Below are 25,239 nucleotides of genomic sequence, written 5' to 3' on the forward strand. Positions count from 1 at the left end.
CGATTGTTTCTCAGAACGTTGACAAACTTTACCCGCTTTTTTACAATTCCGAATCTTTGAAATTTATGCCGAAACTTGAACGATTAACCTCCTTAGAACTAGCTCACTGCAAAACTGTCAGTTTATTGACTAACGATTTTCTACCGCATTCGAAGTCAAAAAACAGAAGCCTTCTCGACCTACCTGTCTAGGTAGTTTGCATCCTTCAGAAGCGTTTGTCGGCGTCCACTTTAATGCTCCATCTCTTTCTGTCTTCTGTTTTGCGCCTGTGAGGTAGGACTACCTGCGGCTCACCGCATGGTACCATTCGAAAATTAGTATTATCTTGACTCCCCAGGTTAGGGAGGAAGGTAAAGAAGAAATCGAAGAGGAAGTAGGGCACGATGAAATCGACGACGTGCAGGAAGTTATCAAAAGACCAACGCAAAGTGACGGTTGCCAACAACACAAGACTGCATCGCCGCCACCGCCACCGTTTACATAAGTGTTGTGTTGGTAAGTAAATTGACTCTATATTAGCCTGTGGCCATAGGCCACAGGCCAGGCCGCATCTACCGACGGCGCAAACCAATCAATCAATAGTCGAACGAATTAAAACTTTAAACATAAAACAGAAAGCTTACTTAAGCCTACTTAAGGTACCGCGTGCTGTTCGTTTTTTTTTTCACGCACGCCCACGTGGCGTGGCCCAGCCACGAGGGGTGGTCAAGCGCTGGAATCGTCCGAAGTGCTGTGCGTGTTGCCCGTGCTGCTGTCGCTGCCGGTTGTACAGCCCGTGCCATGCCGATGGTGTTGGTGCTGCACCGCACTGCCTCCGCTGGCCGGTCGCCGTCTCCTGCGGAGCAGGATTTTCTCGATCCCGTGGATCGGTGATTCGAACATCAAACACAGCCCGAGTGCCGCCAGGAAGGTGAGAATCACGTGCGATAGGGTGACTGCCGTCTGAAAGAAAGAGATAGAGAGAGTAATTGTACTTTAGTTAGAAGGTACACGTACAATTAGGTAGGCAAGTTTTCTGACAGAGCCTTTGCGAAAGAAAAAAAAAAGTGATTCTGATACATTTAGGGGATTGTCCCCTGTTGTAAAACGGCCCCGGTTATGAAACACCCATAATTTTGAACGTTTTTATTATCCTAGTGCAGTCAAGTTACTACCAACGTCTAGTTTCATAGTAATATAGCTTTTGAGCAAACAACGGTCAAATTTCAACATTTACTATGCTTTGTAGGAAAAGTGTTTCAAAAAACACCCAAAAAAGTTTTTTCGCATGTTTTGCAATTGATTATTTTGTGAACCAAATGGAATAAAAAAGCTCAGGTAAAGGCATATAAGCTAAGTTTTGGGCCTCTATTTCATCACACAGGCAAATTTTAGGTGAAATAATTGACTCAAGAATTATAATATATTTTTTTTGCAATATGGCCACCGCCCCGGTTCATAAAACAGTCGAGTTCCCCGGTTGTGAAACATCTAGGAAATCAAATATTTTATACTTAAATGATCGTACATTACTTCAGTTGGAACAATATGACCCAACAAACACCGAAGCTGAATTAAAATGCTACTGATTTGGTCACAGCTGATTTAACTCTGAATACAGGTGGTAGACGCTGAATAAATTTAAGCAAAGACCTCTGTATTGTATAAGTGATTAAGCAACCAACAAATGCGCTGTGAATCAGCTGCTTCACATAATAGTGTCACAAGCAGATTAGGCGCATCTTCAACCTCGCCACAACCCGTCAATATTCTCAGTAATTGTGCTATACTAGCTGAATAATGAATTTGTCATCTTAATAAACAGCCCTCCCACGAAACATTTATGCGCTGATTAAGTATTTTAGCATCCATTATTATTCAGCCATAGCTGAATCGAATAAAATTTATGTAAACAATTCTACTATACTTATTCAGCCGAAATTGAAGAATTTATACAACCTATTTCGCTTGAGGTAGAAAAAACACTTGTTAAGCAATTATATCGCCCTTTATATAACCTCTATGCGCCTTGTTTCCAGCTTTGCGTAAATTGGTTATTTAAAACGCGCAAAAACCGCTCTGTAGCTTCGAAAGCAGCTATTAACAAGCCCGAAGCTTGATAAAATCCCCAAATTTACATATTTAAGAGCTGAAAAAAGATCTTTATTTCTAATACTAAACCATAGTTCAGCCACAGGTAGATAAATTCAGCTATAAAATCGTTTGATCAGCCTGAAATTGTTACTTGGGTAGCTGCTTTCAAAGCTGCAATGAAGCTTAATAGAGGCTTTTGCGTTTTTTAAATAACCAATTTGCGCAATTCTGTCAATTCTATTTTTAGAACGAGAAATAGTTTTGCAATGCTCTTTCAGTCGCTTAATCAACGTCTCATCAACCTTTAGGCAGCCAAAAATAATCTATTTTTAAATTTTAAAAATAGAACGCGTCATATTTATTTTGCTTTGGCGTCATAAGCAGCTATATTTTAAATTTCGAATAACTTGAATTCGTATTTGCAAGCTAATTAAAAATGCATGTCGTCATCTTTCGGGAACAGCATGAGCAATTGCTGTTTGCGAGTTGGTTTAAGGCGATCCAAGCTGCATAAAGTAAGCACTCAAATGGTGTTTGACCAAGCGAAGTTTAAGCTACTTTAAGTTTTTCCAAACCAGCTTTCCTCCAAAGCTGATAAACAAGCTTAATAGCGGATTTTTCTGCTAAACAATCCGATTCTAAACAGCCGTAAACATAGAGCCGTTTTACGGTTGCTTAAAGGTGTTAAAGTGGCTTTATAAACCAGTAGACGCTTTCATTAGGCTCACAGCTTTCAAACTGCTTTAAAGCTGCTAAAGGGTGTTCGAGTGGCTTTACAAACTAATACCAAGCTTTCATTCGGTTCACAGCACACATACTGTCAGATCATAGAGTTTCGCAATTCGACTGGCACCAAAAATATTTGTCAGTTATCGACATTATCGACTGCTTCAAGTGTAAAGATATATTCACTGTCTGTTCTGCAGATGCAGATGGAGCGGATCATACGATGAGTGCTTATGGATCAGAAGATGGCGGTTCAATTCCCGAGAGATGACGACATGCAATTTTAATTAGCTTGCATATACGAATTCAATTTATTCAAAATTTAAAACATTGGCTGCATAAAGGTTGATAAGACGTTGATTAAGCGACTGAAAACCCATTGCAAAACTATTTCTCGTTCTAAAAATAGAATTGACAGAATTGCGCAAATTGGTTATTTAAAAACACGCAAAAGCCTCTCTTAAACTCCATTACAGCTTTGAAAGCAGTCACCCAAGTAACAATTCCAGGCTGATCAAACGTTTTTTAGCTGAATTTATTTAACCTGTGGCTGAACTATGGTTTAGTATTAGAAATAAAAACCTTTTTTCAGCTCTTAAACATCTAAGTCAAGCTTCGGGCTTGTTAATAGCTGCTTTGAAGCTGTAATGTAGCTTAATAGAGGCTTTTACGCCTTTTTAAATAACCAATTTGCGCAAAGCTGGAAACAAGGCGCACAAAGGCGATATAACTGCTTAACAATGGTTTTACCGAGTCGAATAAAATAGGTTGTATAAGTTCTCCAATTTCAGCTGAATAAGTATTGTACAGTTGTTTATATAAATTTTATTCGTTGGATATTCAGCTATGGCTGAATAATTGTGGCTGCTAAAATGTTTATTCAGCGGATAAATGTTTCTTGGGGAGTTTTTATGGCAGCAGGATTCATTTAGGTTTAGCAAAAAATCAATTCCTTATAACACATGTAACAGGCCGGTGCATTTGAAATGCGCTAATATGATTGCTTGCTTTTTTACATGCATTCATTGCGATTCAGATTTAAATGATTAAACAAAGAAATTGATTAATTGATTAATTTATATTTTTAGTATTTTCCATGAATAAATGATTTTATTTTTAATTTTCCTACGATATTTCTATATTTTCTTTTCTTTGCTAATAATTTCCCGAGGTGTTTCACAACCGGGGACACTTTTCTTTTAGCCACAAAAAACCAAGTTTTGAAATTTTGCTATAACTTTTGTGTTTTAAACAAAAACCATATACTTGCTTTGGCAAAAAGATAGATATATATTAAAACTTTCCAATGTCGAAAAAGCCAAAATTCCAGACAAAAATCAATATCTCGAAAACCATTGGCTCTACATATTTTATGTATTCAGAAGATTTTGTTTAGAAAAAAGTACCTATCTTTTAGTATAACTAGTCATTAGGGTGGTCCACTTTTACTCGTTATAAAAATTTTAACTTTTTTGTCTTGCGATATAGAGCAATACTTTCTACTACAAAGTTGTAAATAATTTATTTTGCAGAAACTTTGCTGAAGAAACCAAATTTGTATCTCATCTTTGTATCTCTATACAACGAATTTTCTAGATTAAGTCAGGGTGGATCTTGAAAAAGCAGTTTTTTTGCTCTAACTTTTTTATTTGAAAACCAATTTGAAAACTTTGTTAGGATGACTTTTAGAACGTAAAATGATGCATTTTTTAAAACTTCTAGATAGTTGCTAACTATTGTCTGAAGGAAGATATAGAAGTTTTCGATTCAAAATATTATAGTTTTCCACGGCGTCTCACACTTCCGTTGGCACATATTTTCGAAAACGGAATGAATGGTCTAAAAGTACGTATCTGGATCTACAAAATCCATGTAATGGCATTTTTCCAGACTTCTCCTATTCTGAGAAAAACGCATTTGAAAAGTAAGTATTTTTCCATATTCAGCCCGCTGTGGCCCAAAGGTTCACCAATATCTACGATCCGCAGGGCCTGGGGAAAAGTTGGGTTCGAATTCTGTTATAATTGACTCCCATTATGGCTTGTTTTGTTCCATGGACCCGTAAACGTTGCTTCAAGGGCCATCCCTTACCTGTTTTTTTCGCTCTGCAGACACTATAAGCACGTTTGTTTCATTACTTTCTTCTACCGTCCCCTCCATCTATTGTAGAAAAAAACTACCGTTATAAATATCACAGGTAAGTTAGAAAACGACGCTTTAAAACCTTTTTATTAAAGAATAATATTGGGGGTACTTTTAAAGGAATGAACAAACGCGAATTGTTTTCTTTGTGAAAAAATACGCAAGGAAACTCCGTCGAAAAAATCCGAAAAGTATGTGATGAAGTTTTCAAAGCATACAGTGTCGTAAAGAAGGACATGCCGGTGGAATCGAAAAAAAATTGTTAAATTTTAAGGGATACATGCCTTTTTCTTCAAGAAGAATTATTTGAAGTATTAACAAAGCTCAACATAAGTTTTTAAGTACAATGAGGAATATTTCAATGCACCATTACTAATTCCTGGATAAAGTTTTGAAAATATTGCAATAATATCGAATGATTATGATGTCCCGACTACTTCATCGATTGATACCGCATTCTCATTAAACAAGTCTCATCGAGATACAAAAATTAATTTTATTTTATGCTGTGGACAAAATGCAGCCCGATTTTTTTTGTATTGATAGGTCATCCTAAAAACATTTGGCCGAGTTGAGTGCTGAGAGAATGCGTAAAATCTCTCGTTATCAAGCCGTAGAAGTAAGCAACTGTGAGCTTATTCTGCTAGAATCAGTCTGCAAGGCGGCAAGCAAAATGGAAATACTTGTCTATACAAAATATTAAAAAAAATTATAGCAAATTCCAAAAACCTTGAAAACATTTTAGAATACCTCGAATTTATGTTAGTTTTCTTTCTAAAAAGATCAGAAGGTTTTTAAATAAGAAAACATACGCGATAGATCTACACGCTTAACGGGAAACTAGCAGTCATTAACTTTTCGTCGGAAAGCCCAATTCCAGAAGCAGTTTTTGGGCCCAAAAGCGGGATTCTGTTTACAAAAATGTAAATCCTGCGTTCTTTTTGCCAATCTGCACACCGAATATATTGAACAGAACAGAACAAAACACATGAACAGATTTTTTGTTTCAAACAAAAATACTGCTTTTGAAATTGGCAGAATCGATGACGACTAATTCCGCCTTAAACAAAACTACGCAAGCGCAACACTTCAGTCCAGAGATGTAGAAATACTCTTTTTTTATAACTACTGTTTTTCATAACGATAGTTTTTTTACAATAGATGGAGGGGACGGTAGAAGAAAGTAATGAAACAAACGTGCTTATAGTGTCTGCAGAGCGAAAAAACAGGTAAGGGATGGCCCTTGAAGCAACGTTTACGGGTCCATGGAACAAAACAAGCCATAATGGGAGTCAATTATAACAGAATTCGAACCCAACTTTTCCCCAGGCCCTGCGGATCGTAGATATTGGTGAACCTTTGGGCCACAGCGGGCTGAATATGGAAAAATACTTACTTTTCAAATGCGTTTTTCTCAGAATAGGAGAAGTCTGGAAAAATGCCATTACATGGATTTTGTAGATCCAGATACGTACTTTTAGACCATTCATTCCGTTTTCGAAAATATGTGCCAACGGAAGTGTGAGACGCCGTGGAAAACTATAATATTTTGAATCGAAAACTTCTATATCTTCCTTCAGACAATAGTTAGCAACTATCTAGAAGTTTTAAAAAATGCATCATTTTACGTTCTAAAAGTCATCCTAACAAAGTTTTCAAATTGGTTTTCAAATAAAAAAGTTAGAGCAAAAAAACTGCTTTTTCAAGATCCACCCTGACTTAATCTAGAAAATTCGTTGTATAGAGATACAAAGATGAGATACAAATTTGGTTTCTTCAGCAAAGTTTCTGCAAAATAAATTATTTACAACTTTGTAGTAGAAAGTATTGCTCTATATCGCAAGACAAAAAAGTTAAAATTTTTATAACGAGTAAAAGTGGGCTACCCTAATGACTAATTATACCAAAAGATAGGTACTTTTTTCTAAACAAAATCTTCTGAATACATAAAATATGTAGAGCCAATGGTTTTCGAGATATTGATTTTTGTCTGGAATTTTGGCTTTTTCGACCATAGTGCAATGCTTCAAAAAGATTTGAAATTGGACGATCCCATCAAATGCTATGACCAAAAAACAAAACCTGTTTCATAACTGGGGACATTCCCCTACCGCCAAACAGGGTAACTTGCAACAATTCTCAACTATGAGTGCAAGTAAAAACTTATCTGTAGCACATTTGAGGACATTTAATTAATTCAAAGTTATTAGGTCTAGGATAGAACAATTTCACATATTGAGAAAAAATATGCGATCGATAGTGATATTTTTTGAAACGATGATTCTACAATTATTGAAGGGAAGGTAGGGAAAAGTAATGAAAAGTTTTTTGAATGGAGGGGACAGAGTGGAAAGGTGAGGGGGGGGGGGGGGGGGTGGTTATTGGTAGCTACCTAGGACTGGACATGACATGTGACTTCTTATTATTCTTGATTATTGTTTTGGCGATTCCCTTTTAAAATTTACTACGGCAACGAAAAGTGTTTTCAAGAATGCAGCTGCAGTTTATGATAGAGGCCACACTTGTCCTAGTTGATCACTAATTACACAAAAACAGATTCAATTGGGCCGAATTACACTTTCATTTGAGTTTAGTTTGTTTTATGCTAACACGCCATGATAAACAAACTGTTAAAATCCTAATAACGTGAAAAACTTGATGGTTTCAGTGTTTACTGTAGTTTCCAGCAACACTTTTGCGCTTGCCTGGTGAATTTTTGTTTCTACAGTTGCACGCATGAAATCAGCCAATCAGGAAGCTGGTTCTTTTTTGACAGCAAATTGGCACTTTTGCGTTACAACGTGTCACGTCCTGTCCGAGGTAGCTACGCTTAACAAGTTGTCGTTGTGACTCCTACCTTTTGTCCAATGCTGGAAGGTGCGTGGGTCGGGTCAAATCAATATCAATATTGGCTGTTGTAAATTTTTTTTAACCAATTTGATACGAGTAATCCCTTAAACGGGGTAACTTTCAACAAGCAATATTTTTTGAAAATTGAACGAATCTAATGATTTGTATGAGTTTCTTTTGACTTGAATATGCAAATGATAATCCGACTTGCGATTTTTAATGCTTTTGCTACGAATATACGCATAAATGTCCTGGGACACGTTGGTGAAAATAATTCATGAGCCCCATAACGGAAGTTACGAACTGTTACGAATTACGAACTGTGTAAACTTTTTATTCTAATCGTGCAGTTGATATCCCGTGTTTGGATCCGATAGAGCTGCCTTCTTTAAGGATCATTCACATATTACGTAATGTGTTTAGGGGAGCGGTGGTTGTGTAACAACGCATTACACGTCGTAAATCCGCTATGCAAAATCGCGGCACGAAGGGGCGCGGGGGAGTTAAAAATCATCGATATCTTGGTTACGTTATATATGAATCTTCATTACGTTACGAGTGATCGTAATTAGACACTATCATATTGCTGGTCGATTTCTCTCAGTGAGGATATTTTCCTTTGTGACCATTTTCACTATATCCAGAGAAAAACTGACATATTTACGACTTACCAAACGTATCTTACACTGCTCAGGTGTGCTTTAATATTGCTTGATGCAAATTTAAATGATTACTTGACTCGTGAAGTTAACGGAACACAGCTTTTTATATCTACCAGCTGTTGCAAGTTACCCCATTTAAGTACTTGTTTTACAAATAATGTGGTAACAAGTAAGATAAACAAAACTAGTCATCATAAATCAATTATTTTGTTTCCTTATTGTTCATTTTGCTATAAAAAATGTATTGTAGGCTTCTTTTATTTGAAGTGCTTGTGGGCGACACAAACGTTTTACAGACGAAAAATTGACGATGAATTTGACACCATCTTGTGGGAAATTTTATGAATGTTTCTTCTAGAATTTTTTCTCAGCTTTCCAATGGTGGTCTTAAAATGAAAATCGGTAGGTGGGCTCATGGTGAAAACAGCGATTTTTTCATAAAATCCAATATGGCGACCAAATCCAAGATGGCCGCCAACAAATTTTTTACTCCATTTGAAAGCCCTGTTTTTCTTCTTTCCAGAACCGGGCCATTCTTCAGTTGTTTCATGGCAAATTTATAAAATATCACACCTCAAGGTTTGCTCGAAATTCTTTTTTTTGTCTAAGAGGGGTCGAGTTGACTAAATTGTCCCGCTCTATTCGGGAAATTCACGTTCAGGGCCTGGTGGCTGCATTTCTGGTGCCACTCATGCTTTGCAGCCCTTCTTGTGGCGCTCGCCTGCCTGCATGGTGACCTCTTTCGGTTGCTCCTGGTAGTAGAGGCCTTGTTTGAGCGTTGCTATGGCTGCCGTTTGGTTGCCACAAAGCACCCGGCAACCGTGGAATGTCGAAAATAACAGTTGCATTTTTCTGCACCAACAACGAAACAGACAAAATGTTCATCGCCGACATAGATGTGTAGAGCATCTTGCTCACGATTTCGTAGAGCTTCGTGAAAAATTCTCGGCTTGCAATGGTGTGGCTACTCGTTCTTGAATCTGCGATCCACGGGTTGTCCGCGCCTCGATCTTCGTGCCGGTTGGTCAGAAATGCAAACGAAACGATTCGATCCTTTTCGTTGTTCCGGGCAAACTATCGGCAATCTCTTTGCATGTGGCCCACTTTCTTGCAGTAGTGGCAGGCCAGCGATGTCTTCCTACCCTGTCCGATTTTCATCACCGCATCCGTCCCGGAACCATGTCGTTCCATGGCTTCGTCCAGGAGTTTTCGCTTGGCAAGTTCCAGGGTTAGGTCCTCATCCGGCATTCGTTAGGCTGCTGAGCAGTCCCTTCAAGGTGAAAACGTGTCCTCTCCTTCCGAATAATGTTTGTTGCGGATCCGCTTCAACAACAAGACGTTTGACGTGAGGCTCGCCTTCTGATGATGATTCTGGAGCGCTTTGCAGGCTACTTTCGCGGTCTTTGACGGACGAATCAGCAAACCGATAGTCTAGCCTAGGCATCTTCAGCGATCCAAATAGCAGCTTCGGCTTCCGTAGTCGGTTTACAGCCTGTTTCCACGTAACACTACAAGTTTTCCCGCACCATGAGGAATTTCACCTTGAAGCGCCAGCTTGCGTAGTTTGAATTGTTCAGCTTCTGTAGATTAAATCGGTTTTCGTATATTTTTCAAAAAAATCTTAAGAAAATTTTCAGTCTTGCAAGAAACAGCGTGATGGAAGTTAACCTAGGAACGTCCGTGGAAAATGGTAATGTACCTGATCTACAAGAAGTCAAACGAGAAATCGGGTAACTGAAGACGAACAAAGCCGCTTGTAAACATCGCCTACCAGAGGAGGTTAGCAAATATGTCCAAGAAACGCTGACAACTGCTCTTACCAATTCGTTGGGCCATGGTCAAGCCATCTAGCCCGTTGGGCCTCTTTATTCCTGGTACCGGAGGAACTCTCGAAAAAACAGATTTCCCTGCACAATCGTCCGGCATCCGTAGTATCCCAATTTTCTTCAAGTAGTGCCTGCAACTAGTGGTTCATCCACCTACGCCGCTCTCCGTTTCACGTTTGTACTCCGCCAAAAACAAGTTGCAACACCTTTCGTTCCAGTACGTCATGTGCACGTAGCAAAGTTACTGTTTCAAGTCCATAGAGGACTACCGGTCTGATTAGCATTTTGTACATCGTTAGTTTTGTGCAGTGACGTATGCTTCTTGTTCGAAGCATCTTGCGAAGGGAATCTCCTTACTTATATTGTTGTCGGCGGTGACCAGAGATGCCAAATATATGAACTCATCATCCACTTTCAGTTCATCGGCGTCAATAGTCACTACTCGTGGGAGGCGAGCGTAGATCTCTCTGGGGCCTCTTCCTGCTATATATTTGGGTTTTGACGCATTGATAGCATAGCATAGCATAGTTTGACCGCCCGTGATTTCAGCTGAGATTGCACAAAGAACCATCAGAATGATGCTTGGGAGTCCGACACTTGCAGCTACTAGAGACCGAGGAATCCTCTGCATCATCCACAAGTGTCACAGGAAGGAGTTGTTGCTAGTAGAAAGGAATTGATCTGGATCCATCGATGTAGGTGATGCGATCACTATCATTCAAGCTCGCGTACGATTTGAGGACGTTTTTGGTCACGTGGCCATTGCGAAACAAGTAGTGGAGATCCGACATACCGATATAAGAAAAAGCTATGAGAAATCAGTTTACCGCACCGAAAGTTATGTGCTATCAGTCAGTGAGTCAGTTATTAAATACCGATTGACATTTGTTGCTATGCACGAAAGCTGTCCTGAGACTACCGTGTCTATTTGGCAATTCATCAAAAACATTGACTGCACGAGATACCTTTTGGCATCCTTCGATCATAAAACTTGCTTAAAAATTCTGACAGTAAGTATCAAAGCTATCAAGCTTTTGATATTTGATAATCATATAATAGAAATAACGTGTGATTTTCCTAGGTAACCGGTTTCACGATTAAAATGCACGTTTATAAGATTTCAGTAAAAGCGCACCATTGCTAAGTGTGCTCAAATGAATTCAAAATGGCCAAATGGCCGCTGTCGGACAACTGCAACGAGCGAGACACGAAAGCAAACAATGCTAATTACGAAACGATTCCCAGTATGTAAGCAGCGGTTGTATGAGACTAACCGGGATATTCGGAAATTTTCTTGTAAAGTCAGTAATTAAGAAAATTAAGATCAAAAATAAGGTACACCGGGGCAAGTGCGACCTAAAAAAATGCATAGTTAGGGTTTATTCCACTGTGTTTTCTATACCTATGATTATTTCAAAATTCGTTCGGCACAGAAACTCTTCAGTGGTATCACTTCGAATTTATTGTCAATTGCAAGGAAAATTGTGCGATATCGCTCATAAAAGTGCTATTTTGCACTAAGTCGTTTCGGTATCTTCGGCGCACATTTTCGTTATCTTCCAAACAATAAGTGCGCCGAAGATACCGAAACGATCTTAGTAAGTCGCCGGATCGCACCTTCAATAGCAATGTTGAATAACATACAGGACAGTCTAACCTCCTTGAATCGACTCTATTAGTCTTCAGATGTACGATTTCTCGTCGGATCTCTTCGAATTCAGATCGATGGAAAGCAGAATGGATGACGAGGCATACGTGGAATTCGATTATAAATTCTTGCCAGGATCACAGTTTGAGGTATCGGAAAATTTAGTAAATACGCTATGGTCTAAGTTGTAAACGATATTAAAGAACTAACTAATCCCCAAAATTCCCAAAATATAAATGTTATAACATGGAGCGACTACTCACCAATCCAACGACGCTCGAATGCCGCGCTGTCCGCTGGGAAGCACTGATGTACAGCTCCACCAGCCCATTGGTAAGATAGGCACAGTAGGTTAGCCGACTGATCGGAACCAGTACCGGCGAGGAAAGGAACTTTTTCAGCGGCCCCGCGTGGCCGGTCACACAGGCCAGCACAAGCCAGCCGTTCGAAAGACTCCATCCGAAGCGGTGCAGTGCCGCATACAGGGCATTGTACAGATAGTTCTCCGTTCCGGTGGCATTGTAGAAAATCGACACACCGAACATCGATGCCGTTCCGATTGCGGATGATCCCAGCCACAGCAGTGCCACCTTGTACCGGCCAATTGTGATGCTGAAAATATAGGCCAAAGTTGTACTCAATTAAGGTTTAAAAACTTGTCGAACTTACTTTTTCTCCTGCATCAGGTGGACAAGATAGCCGGCAATTATTCCGAAAATGTAGGCCGTCGCCCGCATATGAGTTTTGACATAAGCATTCACGTAGTAGGCGTTTGTTTGGACGTCGACCAGTTCACTATGTAAACAAAAAAAAATTTAGATTACTGAATTGAATTGTTTTCATGTTTAAACCACTCACTCTGTGTAGTACATCAGCGACGGATCCAGCTGGCCAAAGTAGGTAACGCAGAAGGGAATTACAACGGAAAGCAGGGCCACCGTTCCGACCAGGGTTAGGGCGGCCTGGCGACGCAGTCGCCACATCGGATACAGTAGCAACGGTGCCAGTATGAAGAGCTGCGTGTCCGCCGCCAGGTACCAGGATTGGAACATACACAGCTGCTCGGTGCCGACGTAGTTGTTGACGTAGAGCAGATTCCGCCACCAGCTAGCCTGACAGCGCGTTTGCTCCAGCTCCATTCGTCGGTCCCACAGGGGACCACTGCCGAGCCGGGGCAGCCAGGTGGCGTACAGGGCGATAATGGCCGCGTAGGCTGGTGTTAGGCTACGATATGAGTTATTATTTAATTTTTTGATTTTTGGCTTTGGGTGGGTGAAAGGAGGTTACCGAATGTAGCGGAAGATGTAGAGCAGTAGGAAATTGACTTTTCCTCGACGTTTATCCAGCTCGATTAGCAGCAACCGGGCGAATAGGAATCCACTCAGCAGCAGGAAGGTGTCCACCAGAAGCGGGGAGTTCAACAGGAACGCATTGCGGAGGAGTTTTGCTTGCTGGAAAAGGATTTCAAATTAACATTTAATATTTTTTTATCGACAAAGATTGATTAGTACGAAAATTTCATAACCCAACACTCCGTGATTCATCTTCTGATGACAATCGGACCAGTTTAAGCTCGATAGAATACAATGTATGGCATCTTTCGATAAGGTAGCACATCCACGTGATACAATCCTTGTAATCCAGAGTACTCAAAGACATAAAGACAATGACTCAAAGATAAAGATTGTTTACCGAAAATTCAATTGAGTGTAGGCGGTTGAATTAGTTTCCTGTCCACTTATTGAAGCGCTTCCGATTCCCAGGAATCGTTTTGACCGAGACACACTTTCTAAAAGATGTGTGATAACAAAATCACATCACCCTCTGCTGATAACGGCAGCCACTTGACAGATTGTGATCCGATCCGCGTGATATAAATATTCCTACCGTTCAGTAGATTTATCAGTTTTAACAAACCGCTTCAAACGAACGCACCAAAGTATTCTTAACAAAATGACCACATTCATCACGTTCGGAGTTGCCATTCTGGCAATGGTGCTCGCTTCCATGCCTTCCGAAGGCGTCGACCAGCAGCCCCAATCGGCATCTGGCATCGAATCCAGGATTGAGATCGTAGAAGATATCGCCGCCTTCAAGGCGGCCAACCCTGACCTGGAGCTGGTACCGATGGAAGTTTCGCGCAGCTCATCGCGGCAGCAGATTTTCTACACCATCGGAGGACGGGTTGCCGGTGACCGGCTGGTAACGACCAATCAGAACAGCCAATCCTGGAGTACCCTACAGGATGTCGCTCTAACGCTGACCTATCCGCAATCCGGAGTTGGTGCGGTGGTCAGCTACGTTCAGGTTGTGGTAGGTCAAAGCTCCAACCAGGGCCGCGGGTATGTCGTGGCCGGAGGAATCGGCCAGCGCAACATTCGGTTGGTTATTGAGGCGTACCGGACGAGCTACTTCAGCCACAATGCTCAGATCTATGGCAGATGAATTGGAACCGGAATTTATCTTTTTAATAGCAAATAAATCACTATTTCTTGCGAACTTGTTTGTCTCTACTGAATTGATGCTGTATGAATTTCACCAAACAATTGCTAGATTGGCAACACTGCAGTCATTGACTAGGAAATACACAAAATGGAGATTCGAATTACTAGTATTTATGAGTGTCTAAAGACCTCGCTTGGCGTGACATTTTTATTAGATTTAATGTTTGTTCGGCGCTTCAGCTGAAGTAAGTTCGCGCGAAAGACATGCTACGTTTGTTTTTCGAGATCTTCTGTTGTTTTCTACCGTGAAGTAGACCCATTAAATCAGTCCTGATTGTTTTGCTTGTCGTTTGTGGCAAAACACATATTATTGTAAGAATCACAGAATTATTGTTTACTCACCTCTCCGAAAAATCCCGGATTATACATCGCTCCGCCTACGAAGAACAACAGCGAATGTCCACCCAAAATGAACACCATCGAGAGGGCCTTAATTCCGTTGATACAACCCAACCCATGATCGTCCTTACTGTCCTGAACGAGTTTCCTTAGATTCTCCACCACCGAAAACGACTTCAGTACCTGTCCGCAAATGGTTTCCTTGTCCGCGCCACGACACAGACAGCTGGACTTCCAGTGGTACACCGTACTGCCGAGCACCATCAGTACGAAGAGAAGAATAACCGAAACGAACGCCATGTCAGCCGTCGATATCACCACCGACTCCCGTCGGTGGCAGCTCTTCGGCGAAATCGCGACCTCCCGGTAGCCGGTGGTTTGACGCAACAGCTGTTCGATTTCCGCCTCCGAACAGGTCGCGGGAAAGCACCAACCCCAGTGAACCAGGGTGTAGTTGTTGGGCGTCGGTTTGCGCGACACCACCGTCCGCAGCCGGTATCCTTCGGCGTGTACGTCGGCCAGACAGTACTGCGAAAGTATGCCACCGGAGCCATTGTCGTCGTTGTTGCCGCCGTTCGACTTGAACCGGTTCCGGTTGATGCCCATGCACTGATCGAAGTGACCGAATTGATACACGTTGCCATACTCGATGCCGAACGTGGATTTAGCCGATGAGTCCAGCACTGTCCGGGGGGAAGAAATGTGGAGAATAAAAAGTTAATTAGCTTTTACAGTATTTAGCCTGTCGTTGCAAATTTTAAAATTAAAAATGCTTATCTTTTGAGTTTACAGGATTTTCAGGTTAAGGTTAACTGTTCGGAGCTAAAACCACGTTATTGGGGGTTCAAAACAATCAGTTTCTTGGTTGGGAATTGGGATAGAGTTTGTATATAAATCGTGCACTCCGTACGGCAAAGTTTTACTGTCATTTTCTTATATTTTCTTTGTGAGCATGATGGGCAAAAATGATACCTTCCCAATTTGCGTCCCAAATTAGCAAAACAAAATTAAGAACGATTGTATTCGGAAAATCCGAAAATGTGCGACCATATCAGCGTTTCTCATGCTTAATTAAAGATAATTGTTGGCAGTCGTAACCGAACCAACTGATCAATTGCGTTAAACTCGCAATATAATTGAGAATGCTACAAGCAGAAAACTTTAATGGTTATGTACACAAAACCGGTCGAGCTAGCATAACCTTGTGACAGTTTAGGTGCATTAGTTTACAAACATATGCGAAAGCGACGAAAGCTTACTGCGATCGCGATGCCTGTGCCTGCTGCGCCGCGCCGCGCCGCGCGACGCTTCACGAATAAATGTCCTAAAAACGCATAAACAAAATCAGCACCACGACTGAGGAGAGCAATTTACCTACCCGCACGTGTGCTTTATTATCTTTTTTTTTTTGACTTTCAATCTAAAATCATGAGTCATGCAAAATTTCGCCACATGAGTTCAGGCCCAGCCCCTCTAATTTTGTGCAACTTGCCAAAACCCGAGGTATTTTTCCGTCTGCCTGCCACAAAAGGTGATGAAACACAGTCGGCTCGTGGCGTGGTTCAGCAGAGTTGCTGTTAAATAAATGCTTGCTCATTTGCGACGATCAGCACGAGTGACCGACCTTTCCCGGAACCCACGGGAAAGAAAAGTTCTGGAACAAACGATCCGCTTCACCCATTATCGTAGCAAAAACAATGGAATAGCATAAGCGATCGCGTGCAGCGCTGCCAGGGGGCTCCATTAAGAACTGATCTGTGGAAAATTGAACACAGAACTTTTGTTTACACCTGTTAGTGTGTGATTATGATTATTATTTCAAATTAAATAATAGTTGGATACTGCAGAAAAACATTGATTAACAAATTAGATCAGACTATATCAACTTTTGTAAGTAAACATCATTAACATTAAACGTACATAGGTCAAGTTAAAGAAATATTTACATGAAGTTAAATAAAATAATATTCTGTGGGCAAATAAAGGAAAACGGGAGAGAAAAAGGGGAGACGGGAGCAAAAAACGACAAAAAATGGAACGAGAAAAAGGTGACAAAACGAGACAAAAACAGGAGAAAAGTCTATAGAGGCAGTGGGAAACCAGAACAGGGTGAGCGGAAAAACGTAAGAAAACGAGAAATATCTGAAGCAAAATTTTCCAAAAGGCAAAAAGAGGGAAGACGGTGCAAAATAAGAAGTAAAACAGAATGAAAATTTAGGAATACAAGGACAAACGGGAAAACAAAAAGAAACGGAACAGCACATAGGAAAAGAAAAAAAACTCAACACAAATTAGAGATAAATAAATGAAAGAAACGGGTCATAAATGAAATAAACTATGTCAGAAAGAAGACATAGATAAGAGAAAAGGGAACAAATTGAAGAAAAACGAAACAGAAAAAGGAAAAATCCAGTGAATCTTAGGAAAGAAAAACGAGAGAGAGTGTGTGTGTGAGAGAGAGCGAGAGAGAGAGAGGCTCTAGAAACGAGTCAAAACGAGAGAAAAACCAACCCAAGGAACAATTTTGTTGTTTAATAGCTTATCAAGTACTTGTTCCGTGGGTCTTCGCTGTACAATAGTTGATTAAACCGCTCTTAAACAAAAATGTTCACTGGGAAGCCTGTGGCACAAAGAAGGGTGCATTAGATGAGAAAAAATGCATATGTTGTGACCAGAAGAGAATAGGAGAGAATGAGAAGAAAGACAAAATAAAATAAGTGAAAAACGGCACAGTAAAAGAGAAAATGTACACGGTAAGGTGAAAAATAAAACAAAAAATGAAGCAAACTGGACAGCAAAAGGGAAAAAGAGTAGAGTTAAAGAGTAAAAAAATAAAAAACAGGGAAGGTGAAACGAGGAAAACAAAAAAAGAAAACAAAGAACAAAGAAGGAGGCAAACCAGGTAAAACATAATTGGAAAGAAAAATTAGGGAGACAAAATGATAATAACGGGAAACAAACAATAAAACCAGGATAGAAAAGGAGAAAACGGTACAAAAAGAGAAAAACGGGAAAAAACCGGGAAGCTGAAAGAAAAGACGCGTTTTCTACGAACTGCAATAGAGCAAAAATTGACAGACCAAAAGAGGGGAAAAACTAAAGAAAAACGGGACAGTAAATAATAAAAACGGAAACAGAAAATGAAGAACATGGAAAAAACGGAATAAAATGAAAACCGGAGGAGAGAAAAAAGGAAAACAAGACAATAAGGGAAGGGGAAAGCGAAATGATTGAGGAACAGAGAAAAAGGACGGTGAGAATAGAGGAAGGAAAAGGGGAAATGAAACAAGGAAAAACATTATATGAAGAGGAAACCGAAGAAGGCTGCGCAGCAATTAATCGCTTAATCGAGGGATAGTTACCAGTAAAAGGAAGACAGGCAATTAAGAAAATCAGAACAAATCAGGAAAAATAGATGAAAATAGAAAAGAATAAACTACAAGAAACGGGACGAAGAGAGACCTGCGATAAAACGAAAAGAATAGAGAATAATAGAGAAAAAAATCAGAGTGGTTGTGTACAAGACACGACCGGTTAGATGACGCAGGACTAAGTAAGTCTCTTTATAGCGATAGTAGTATGTATCCAGGCATATAATAATTTGATTCTTCGTTTTACATGCTAAATGCAGCATATGTAAGGTTTACTGAGACTAGCTGCAGGTTGAGTAAATTAGAAATTGTTATGTTAAAATGGCTAGGCTGTGCTTCAGGTTGAGAAATCCCAATTTTTGCAAGTCGATGATTTTCTTACATCGTACATTTTTTATTATTGAAAGCTACTATATTAGTAAGTTAAAGTTGTTTGTAAATGTTTTGTACTTTACTGCCTTATACTGAGTTGACGGTCAAATAAATATTGGTCTCACTACGGGTCCCTCCTGCCTTGTCTTGTCCGTTATTTTTGAATTTTGAATTAATATTAAAAAGATGTGGCTTTTCGGTCTCGAGTTTCTTACGAAAACTTTATTTTACGTTCAGCTGACGTTTCGAAGAACTATGCCTTCATCATCGGAGCAACTATTGTTATAAAACATTACAATTATTTAAACAATCTTCATCATTACACATAATTACTTACAACGTTTATAAATGTTTTCTTAGTCAAGTGTTTAAACATGAAAATGTTAATTTTGTTTAACCCTCTATACTGAAAGCATAACAAAATAGGAAACGGAAACGGATTTTTTACAAACTAACTATTGTATTGGCTAACTTAAAATTCCAACTTACACTATAACCGTCTACGCACATCACAACCAGATCAATTATTCCAATATGAACTTTCTAATATGCTGCTGTAAACGAAGCTTCTGTATTTAATTTGAGAGACGGAGAGAAAGAGAGTAAAAATTAGACAATTACTGAGCAAGTGAATGCAAAATACCCGAATATGCCACATTTAAATTATTCGTATCAGTTCTAAAATTTATTGTAAGTTGGTCCGTAAATATATGGCACATTTCAAGTATTTGCAGTGCTAGAACTCGATTGTCTTGATTTAAAATCGTTACTTTAGACAGATCAAAATTATGATCATTATCTATCATGTGTACCATCAGCGCCGTCTTTTTGAACTCATCTTTTTTGTTACTCTCCGCACTGCCCGACGCATTAAACTCTTGATATCGTTTCATAAGTGAACGATGACCAGACAAACGTTGTTTGAGTTGTTGTGTTGTTAACCCAATGTATGCACTGTCGCAGTCTATACAAGGTATGCGATAGATTACATTGCGCTTAAAAAGTTTTGGAGTCGGATCTTTTAATTTTGAAAATAAAACTGAATTTGTTTTCGCGCACTTAAAACCCAATTTAACGTTTTTAAAGTTCCTGCGTATTATTCTTGCAAGTGCGGGAGTTAGAGACTCAACGTGATGAAGAGATCGATAAACTTGTGGTGTATTCTCAGTAGCAGCACCACTATTTTCATTTCCATTTGCCACTCTGTTCATCAAGCGGTTGACGAGAGCGATATTTTGAATTAATGTAAATGTAATACTTGACTATTGAAACTATGTAAAGAATTGCAGGCCACTAAATCACTAACTGACGCAAAGCAGCAAATGAAACGTTCAAAACTATTCTTGGATAAGAGAGTCGCTGATTTTCCTCGCGTCACATGCACAAATATCCCTTTAGCCGTATTTCTTTGTAAGACAACAGTTCCGAACAAATTCTTGCAGTACCTATGTGAATACAATCTGGCAAAAGGAAAGGATTACCGCTCACTTTTCTATGACGTTTCACTTTCAGGACATCAATTTGGAATAGATTCAATGTCTAAAGATAAACTCGGTTGAAAGAAAGGGGTGGTTTTATACTTTAACAAAATTGTTTACTTTCAGGACATCAAATTGGACTAGGTTAAATGTTCAAACGATAACATCCGTTGAAGAAGAGGGGCGGTTTTGCACTCTGGCGTACTTTCCAAGCACAGATATCAAATTGGCATAGGTTTAAACGTCGCAAAGAATCTTCGACCTGTTGGGACGAGAGGGCTTTGTCACTTTTTTCTCTAAAAATAAAGTAATTGAAATCACAGTAAATAGATGGTGTATTTGACAGTCGCCCCCGCCTATGGCGCAAGGCAAAAAAATGAATGGGGATATTTGATCTTGAAACTTTTCGTTAATTTTCTCTAATTAATAATTGAAAAAGAAAGTTATAATAGAAATCACGTAATTGCTACATTTATTATGAGTCGATCGGTATATAAATCATGAAAATTCATTCAAAATTAGAACAGCTATTAGCGTTCAAAATCTCATAATTTAGTGTCGCTTGCATTTTTTGATTTTTCGGAATGACACCCTATCCCAACCTTGCCGTAGAACGTAGTTCTACGTCAAAACAAAATAGGGTTAGAGAAAAAACGGGTCAGAAAACAAGAAATGTTAGAATTAAAATTTCTCAAAAAGTAAAAAGATTAACGACGGGTCGATAAGAGAGGTGAGACGGAATGGTAGTTGGACGGAAACGTAGGAGACAATTGCACGCGAAAAACGGTAAAAAAGAAAAAATGGGAAAAACGTAAAAAATTAATACGGAACTAACGAAAAACGGGCCGTAAAAACAAAGAAATGCGGGAGAAAAGTAGTCTACGGGACAAAGTAAAAAACTAGAGTGGACGTGAAATGAAACAGAGGGAAAATCCCAAAAATAGGTCAGAATAGCCCAAAAATGGGTCAGACTAGGTACAATAGGGGCAAAAGTCAAATAAGCGAGGACGAGTGAAACAAAGAAAAACTAAGAATTGAAAACAGACAAAACAGAAAATGAAAAAAACCGGAACAGGAAACAAAAATGATAACAAACGGAATAAACCATGAAGAAAAATGGAACAGCAAAAGGATGGGGAAAAATGGGAGGGGAGAAACAAAAAAGAAAGTTAGACCATAAGGAAAAATGGTATCGGAACGAGTCAGAAAATGAGAAATATCGAAACTAAAAGTGGACAAAACAGCGGACCGGACAAAAAGAGGGAAGACGAGTCAGTAAAAATGAAACGTGAAACGGAATGGAAACGTACAAAAGCAACAAAAGTGGAACAGAACAGAGAAAAAGAAGAAAAACGAGACATGAAAGTAGAAAAACTGGGGTTGAAATTTTCAAAACTGGGACAAAAAAAAGGAAAACTGGAAGAACACATGCTTTTTATGTAAACTATTTCCAGTACACAGTAGTACGGCAAATGGAAAACGGGAAAGAAAACCATGGTTGAAACCGGAGCACAAGTAAGCAAAAGAAAATTAAAAAGCGGCACCGAAAGAAAAACGGTAGCGAAAAACGAGCCGAAACAGAGAGAAAAACTGTAAAAAAAACGAATCAGAAAATTGAACCGAGGAAAAGCAAAAATCGGGAGAAAAGGGGGAAAACTGGAAAAACAGAGCAGAGAAAGTGCAAAAACGAGCCAAAATTAGTAATAGAGGGGAAAACGAGAATAAACAATGGAAGAGTGTGTAGAACAAGGAAAACTAATGAGGATAAGGTAAAACGCCTAATAACGGCCTAATAAGCTAGTTGTCGTATGTTCGAATCTTCGCTGGGAGAGGCTGTTGGAATCAATCGGATCGTAGCACCTGGCCCTGCAATTGTCCTGTATTCTAACAGCTGGCTGCGAAGTCTGTCGTATAATAACAGAAGGTCAAGTTTCGATAACGGAATGTAGCACCTAGGCTTTGCTTTAGGTAAAACGGGAAACAAAACGAGGAAAATCGTGACAGCAAAGACGAAAAAGGTAGGTAAAGCAAACCAGCGGAAAACTGAAACTCACAGCTCTGAGTTCGACTCTCACCCTCCCTTAGTAGATATTATTAGTTTAAGATCAAGATTTTCAGTTCATCTTATTTTTGATTTATCATATTAAACATTTACTCTTCCCGCCAAAGAGAAAAGTAACGTGACCTATAGGCAATAAAAGAAAGAAAAATGAAAAACAGGAAACAGGACAGAATACAGAGCAGAATAAACAGGAGATAAACAGACATCCATTACGGATTATAAAAATTATGAGCTCGTGAAAATTGTGAATGTATGTATTGTATAAATTTTATTAGCTCACGAGAAACCCCAATTATGAAAGTGAACAGGTATTCATGCGAATTTACGACTCTGACGTTGTCAACTTAAATCGGTTTTTGTCTTGAATTTATTTCAACAAGACTTTGTCAGTTGAAGTAATAGATTAAAAAAAATAATTAAGAAAGGAGGTCAACCGTCAACTGGGAAAACGAGAAAGGAAAAACCCCGACAAAAAGAAAATTGATTGATAGAACAGAAATACCGTGATGGAAAAGTGGGAAAAAGGAAAAAGTTGAGGCTTTTAAAAAGGAAGTGAAAAAAGGATTGAACAATACTCAAATAGATTCAACTTTCATCGTTAGAATCCAATCGCAGATGCTTCAATGGCAATTTCTGGATTGTCGTGGGTAGATGAGAAAGGTCTTCACGGCATTCCAGCCTACGTAGAATCGGAGCAAGGTGAATAATGTTTATCCCTGACGAACCTTCGATCAAAAGTTCCTCCAAGTTCTCTAGAACCAACAGTTTATCATCCTACACACCCGACGGATGGTGGAACTAAAGCTTCCCAACACATGGACACATGAAAAACAGTTGTTAAACAGTAAAACAAAGCTTTAAATAGTTTTAAAACAGTAACAATTTGTGGTAGCTTCACTCGACTGTCAGTAAACTTTTTTTTTCTACCCGTCTTGAGCAATACGCGATAATTAACCAACCAACGTAATCAACTGGAAACAACTGGCGTTGAACAGTGTCGGTGGTGACGTGCTAATGGAACTGCAATTTCTGTTCAATTACCGAACTCACGTTTGTGTTTTATCGAGGAAGGAGTCTTTTTTGTTCCGAAGGAATTCAAGATCAAAGATCTGATTTGCGTAAAAGCTGAATTACACGTCCATTAGGGAAGTTGAACAACTCGTTGGTAATTGCTGATCTTCTGCTCGTTCTAGTATGACGTAGGTTACGTGCCTCTTTGTGCATCTTTACGTGACGGAATGAATGATGTGCCCTAAAGCGTTGATAGCGCAATCGATTTAGAATAGTTTCTATTGGTTCTATTAGCTTCCAAATGATATGCAACAATTGATTCAAAATTAAACTAACGTTTGTGTGGTAAAACAGTTGGTCTACCTTTAAAAGCTTGCTTGAAAGCTTGAAAAAAAGTCTATTGGAGGGATAAAAAGGTACAACCATTCGAACGTAAAATTTACTAATGCGGTTAAAGCATTTCGATACAGCTTTGTTTTTGTTTTCGGCCTTAATAATAAGGCCATTGCAAATTATTTTTAAAGATTTAGTTTTTTGTTTTTGTTTGTTGTTCATTCTCCAAGATTAGAACGCATTAAATAGCAATTAAATTTGCCACAAACTCCAGCTTGAAAAGCCGATTATTACCAGTACAATTAAAATATATGCAGGAAGCCTGTTTAGACGATGCAGCTTTGTCACTTTTTGACAACCTTTTAGATTAGACAATGAAACCGATAATCTCGTCGTGAATTTGAATGCGGTTGGCCATTCACACGTTTCGCTACTAACTTTCGGTGTTTGTGAAACTGCAAGACTAGAAGTATTTTTCGGCGGTTTTTAAATGCATCGTTGATTTACCTCGGGTGGTTGTTTTTTTTGGTTGGAAGAGCAATTAACAACTAAAGGTATCGTTTGTTTGTATCCATAATACTTTTAGAAGCAAGGTTCTGGTATACGTCCAGCGTAGACAAAGATCTTAGTCAAATATTTTCCAACATCTCACAAAAAGACACCCAAAGAGTTGTTCGACTAAATCGGGCGAGGATCGCCCTCCCTCCTCACATCGTTCGAAGGTCAAACTGGTCAGCCATCAAATACTCTGCAGGCACTCCCTTCTTCTTGTTGAACCTTTACCGTACGATTAACAGCCGCTTGTAATTCATAAACGTGATTGATCTTATCTATCGGAACGCAATCAAACACGCTCGTGTGTGCTCGGCTCGGGCTGCTTTTGAATAACATAAATCATTAGCATTTTTTGTGCTCGTTTGGAACAACTCGTTCTTCATTTCTGCCTGTAAGTTGTACACATACCCAACATTAACTCATCAAGCGTTCCCCTCTTGATCACGGTAAGAGGGAATCCAATCCTTATCATCTCGGTCACACTTACTTGCTATGGCCCAAGCCTTCCCCCGTCGGACGGCATCCAGCGTACGGTTCAGATCCCGCCGGCAGGCCGTTCCATTCAAAGTACCGATCGCATCCTTCAAGGCGCTCAGCAGTGCACGATCGATTCTACTAAACGCACCGCCGCCACCGCTAGCACCGTTCGTTCTCTCAACTTCATCGAAATCACTCTCACTGTGGTTGTTGTTGTTGTTGTTGTTGTTGCTGCTGCTATTCTCACTATCAACGATCAACCGTTTCGTCCGTTCGGGAGCACTCGGTATCCGCTGCACCGGCAGCGAATCCTTCGGATCCACTTCATTGGCACTGGCACCGACGCTCGACGGCGACGACGTCAGAGCAAGTGTAATGACTAGAAACCCACTTACGGCTACTTTCAATTTCATGTCTCGGCTGGAATCCCACTAAACTAAAGCTGCATAGAAATATCCATTTAATTTGCTAAACACAAATATTTGCACAATCACAGCACAGCACAGCTCAGTTGGCATTCGCGCAAAACAAAAAAAAAATGTTGAAGCAAGTTGGTTGTTGCAACAGCCTACTACGTACGACGGGGCGGGCACACAGCCGCTTGCCTGCATCCGTCCGATCTGATCCGCGTTCTGACAGAAACTGACCGCACAGTGTTGCTGATCGCAAGCGATCGCTTGCGCGTCGGGTGACAGCGCCAAACCGGACTGCAGAATGCGCGCGAATCGTTCAAGCTCCCGCGCGACGACGACGTCGACGACGGCAGAACGTTTAAAACGTTAAAGGTGCGTGATTAGCATGTGCGATATA

The 25,239-nt window shown here is 39.8% G+C and overlaps 1 protein-coding gene across 1 annotated transcript; it reads right to left on the reverse strand.

Moving 5' to 3' along the window:
• Positions 1–705: 705 nt before the first annotated feature.
• On the reverse strand, positions 706–24,842 carry LOC128746447 (nose resistant to fluoxetine protein 6-like). Its single transcript, XM_053843495.1, has 7 exons — positions 24,440–24,842; positions 14,774–15,453; positions 13,215–13,378; positions 12,786–13,151; positions 12,597–12,722; positions 12,191–12,539; positions 706–942 (listed from the first exon to the last, which is right to left on the reverse strand). Exons 1-7 carry the CDS (start codon positions 24,840–24,842, stop codon positions 706–708), a joined length of 2,325 nt encoding a protein of 774 aa, XP_053699470.1.
• Between the last annotated feature and the right edge of the window lie 397 nt (positions 24,843–25,239).

Source organism: Sabethes cyaneus, chromosome 1, assembly GCF_943734655.1.
Source record: "Sabethes cyaneus chromosome 1, idSabCyanKW18_F2, whole genome shotgun sequence".
Taxonomy (NCBI): Eukaryota; Metazoa; Arthropoda; class Insecta; order Diptera; family Culicidae; genus Sabethes; species Sabethes cyaneus.

Excerpts from the sequence above, each read along its gene's own strand:
- LOC128746447 (XM_053843495.1), bottom strand. The coding sequence starts at position 24,842 with ATGAAATTGAAAGTAGCCGTAAGTGGGTTTCTAGTCATTACACTTGCT. Across the intron at positions 13,152-13,214 it reads TACATCTTCCGCTACATTCG|CCTAACACCAGCCTACGCGG; the intron begins GTAACCTCCTTT and ends CTCATATCGTAG. Across the intron at positions 943-12,190 it reads ATTCGAGCGTCGTTGGATTG|ACGGCAGTCACCCTATCGCA; the intron begins GTGAGTAGTCGC and ends TCTTTCTTTCAG.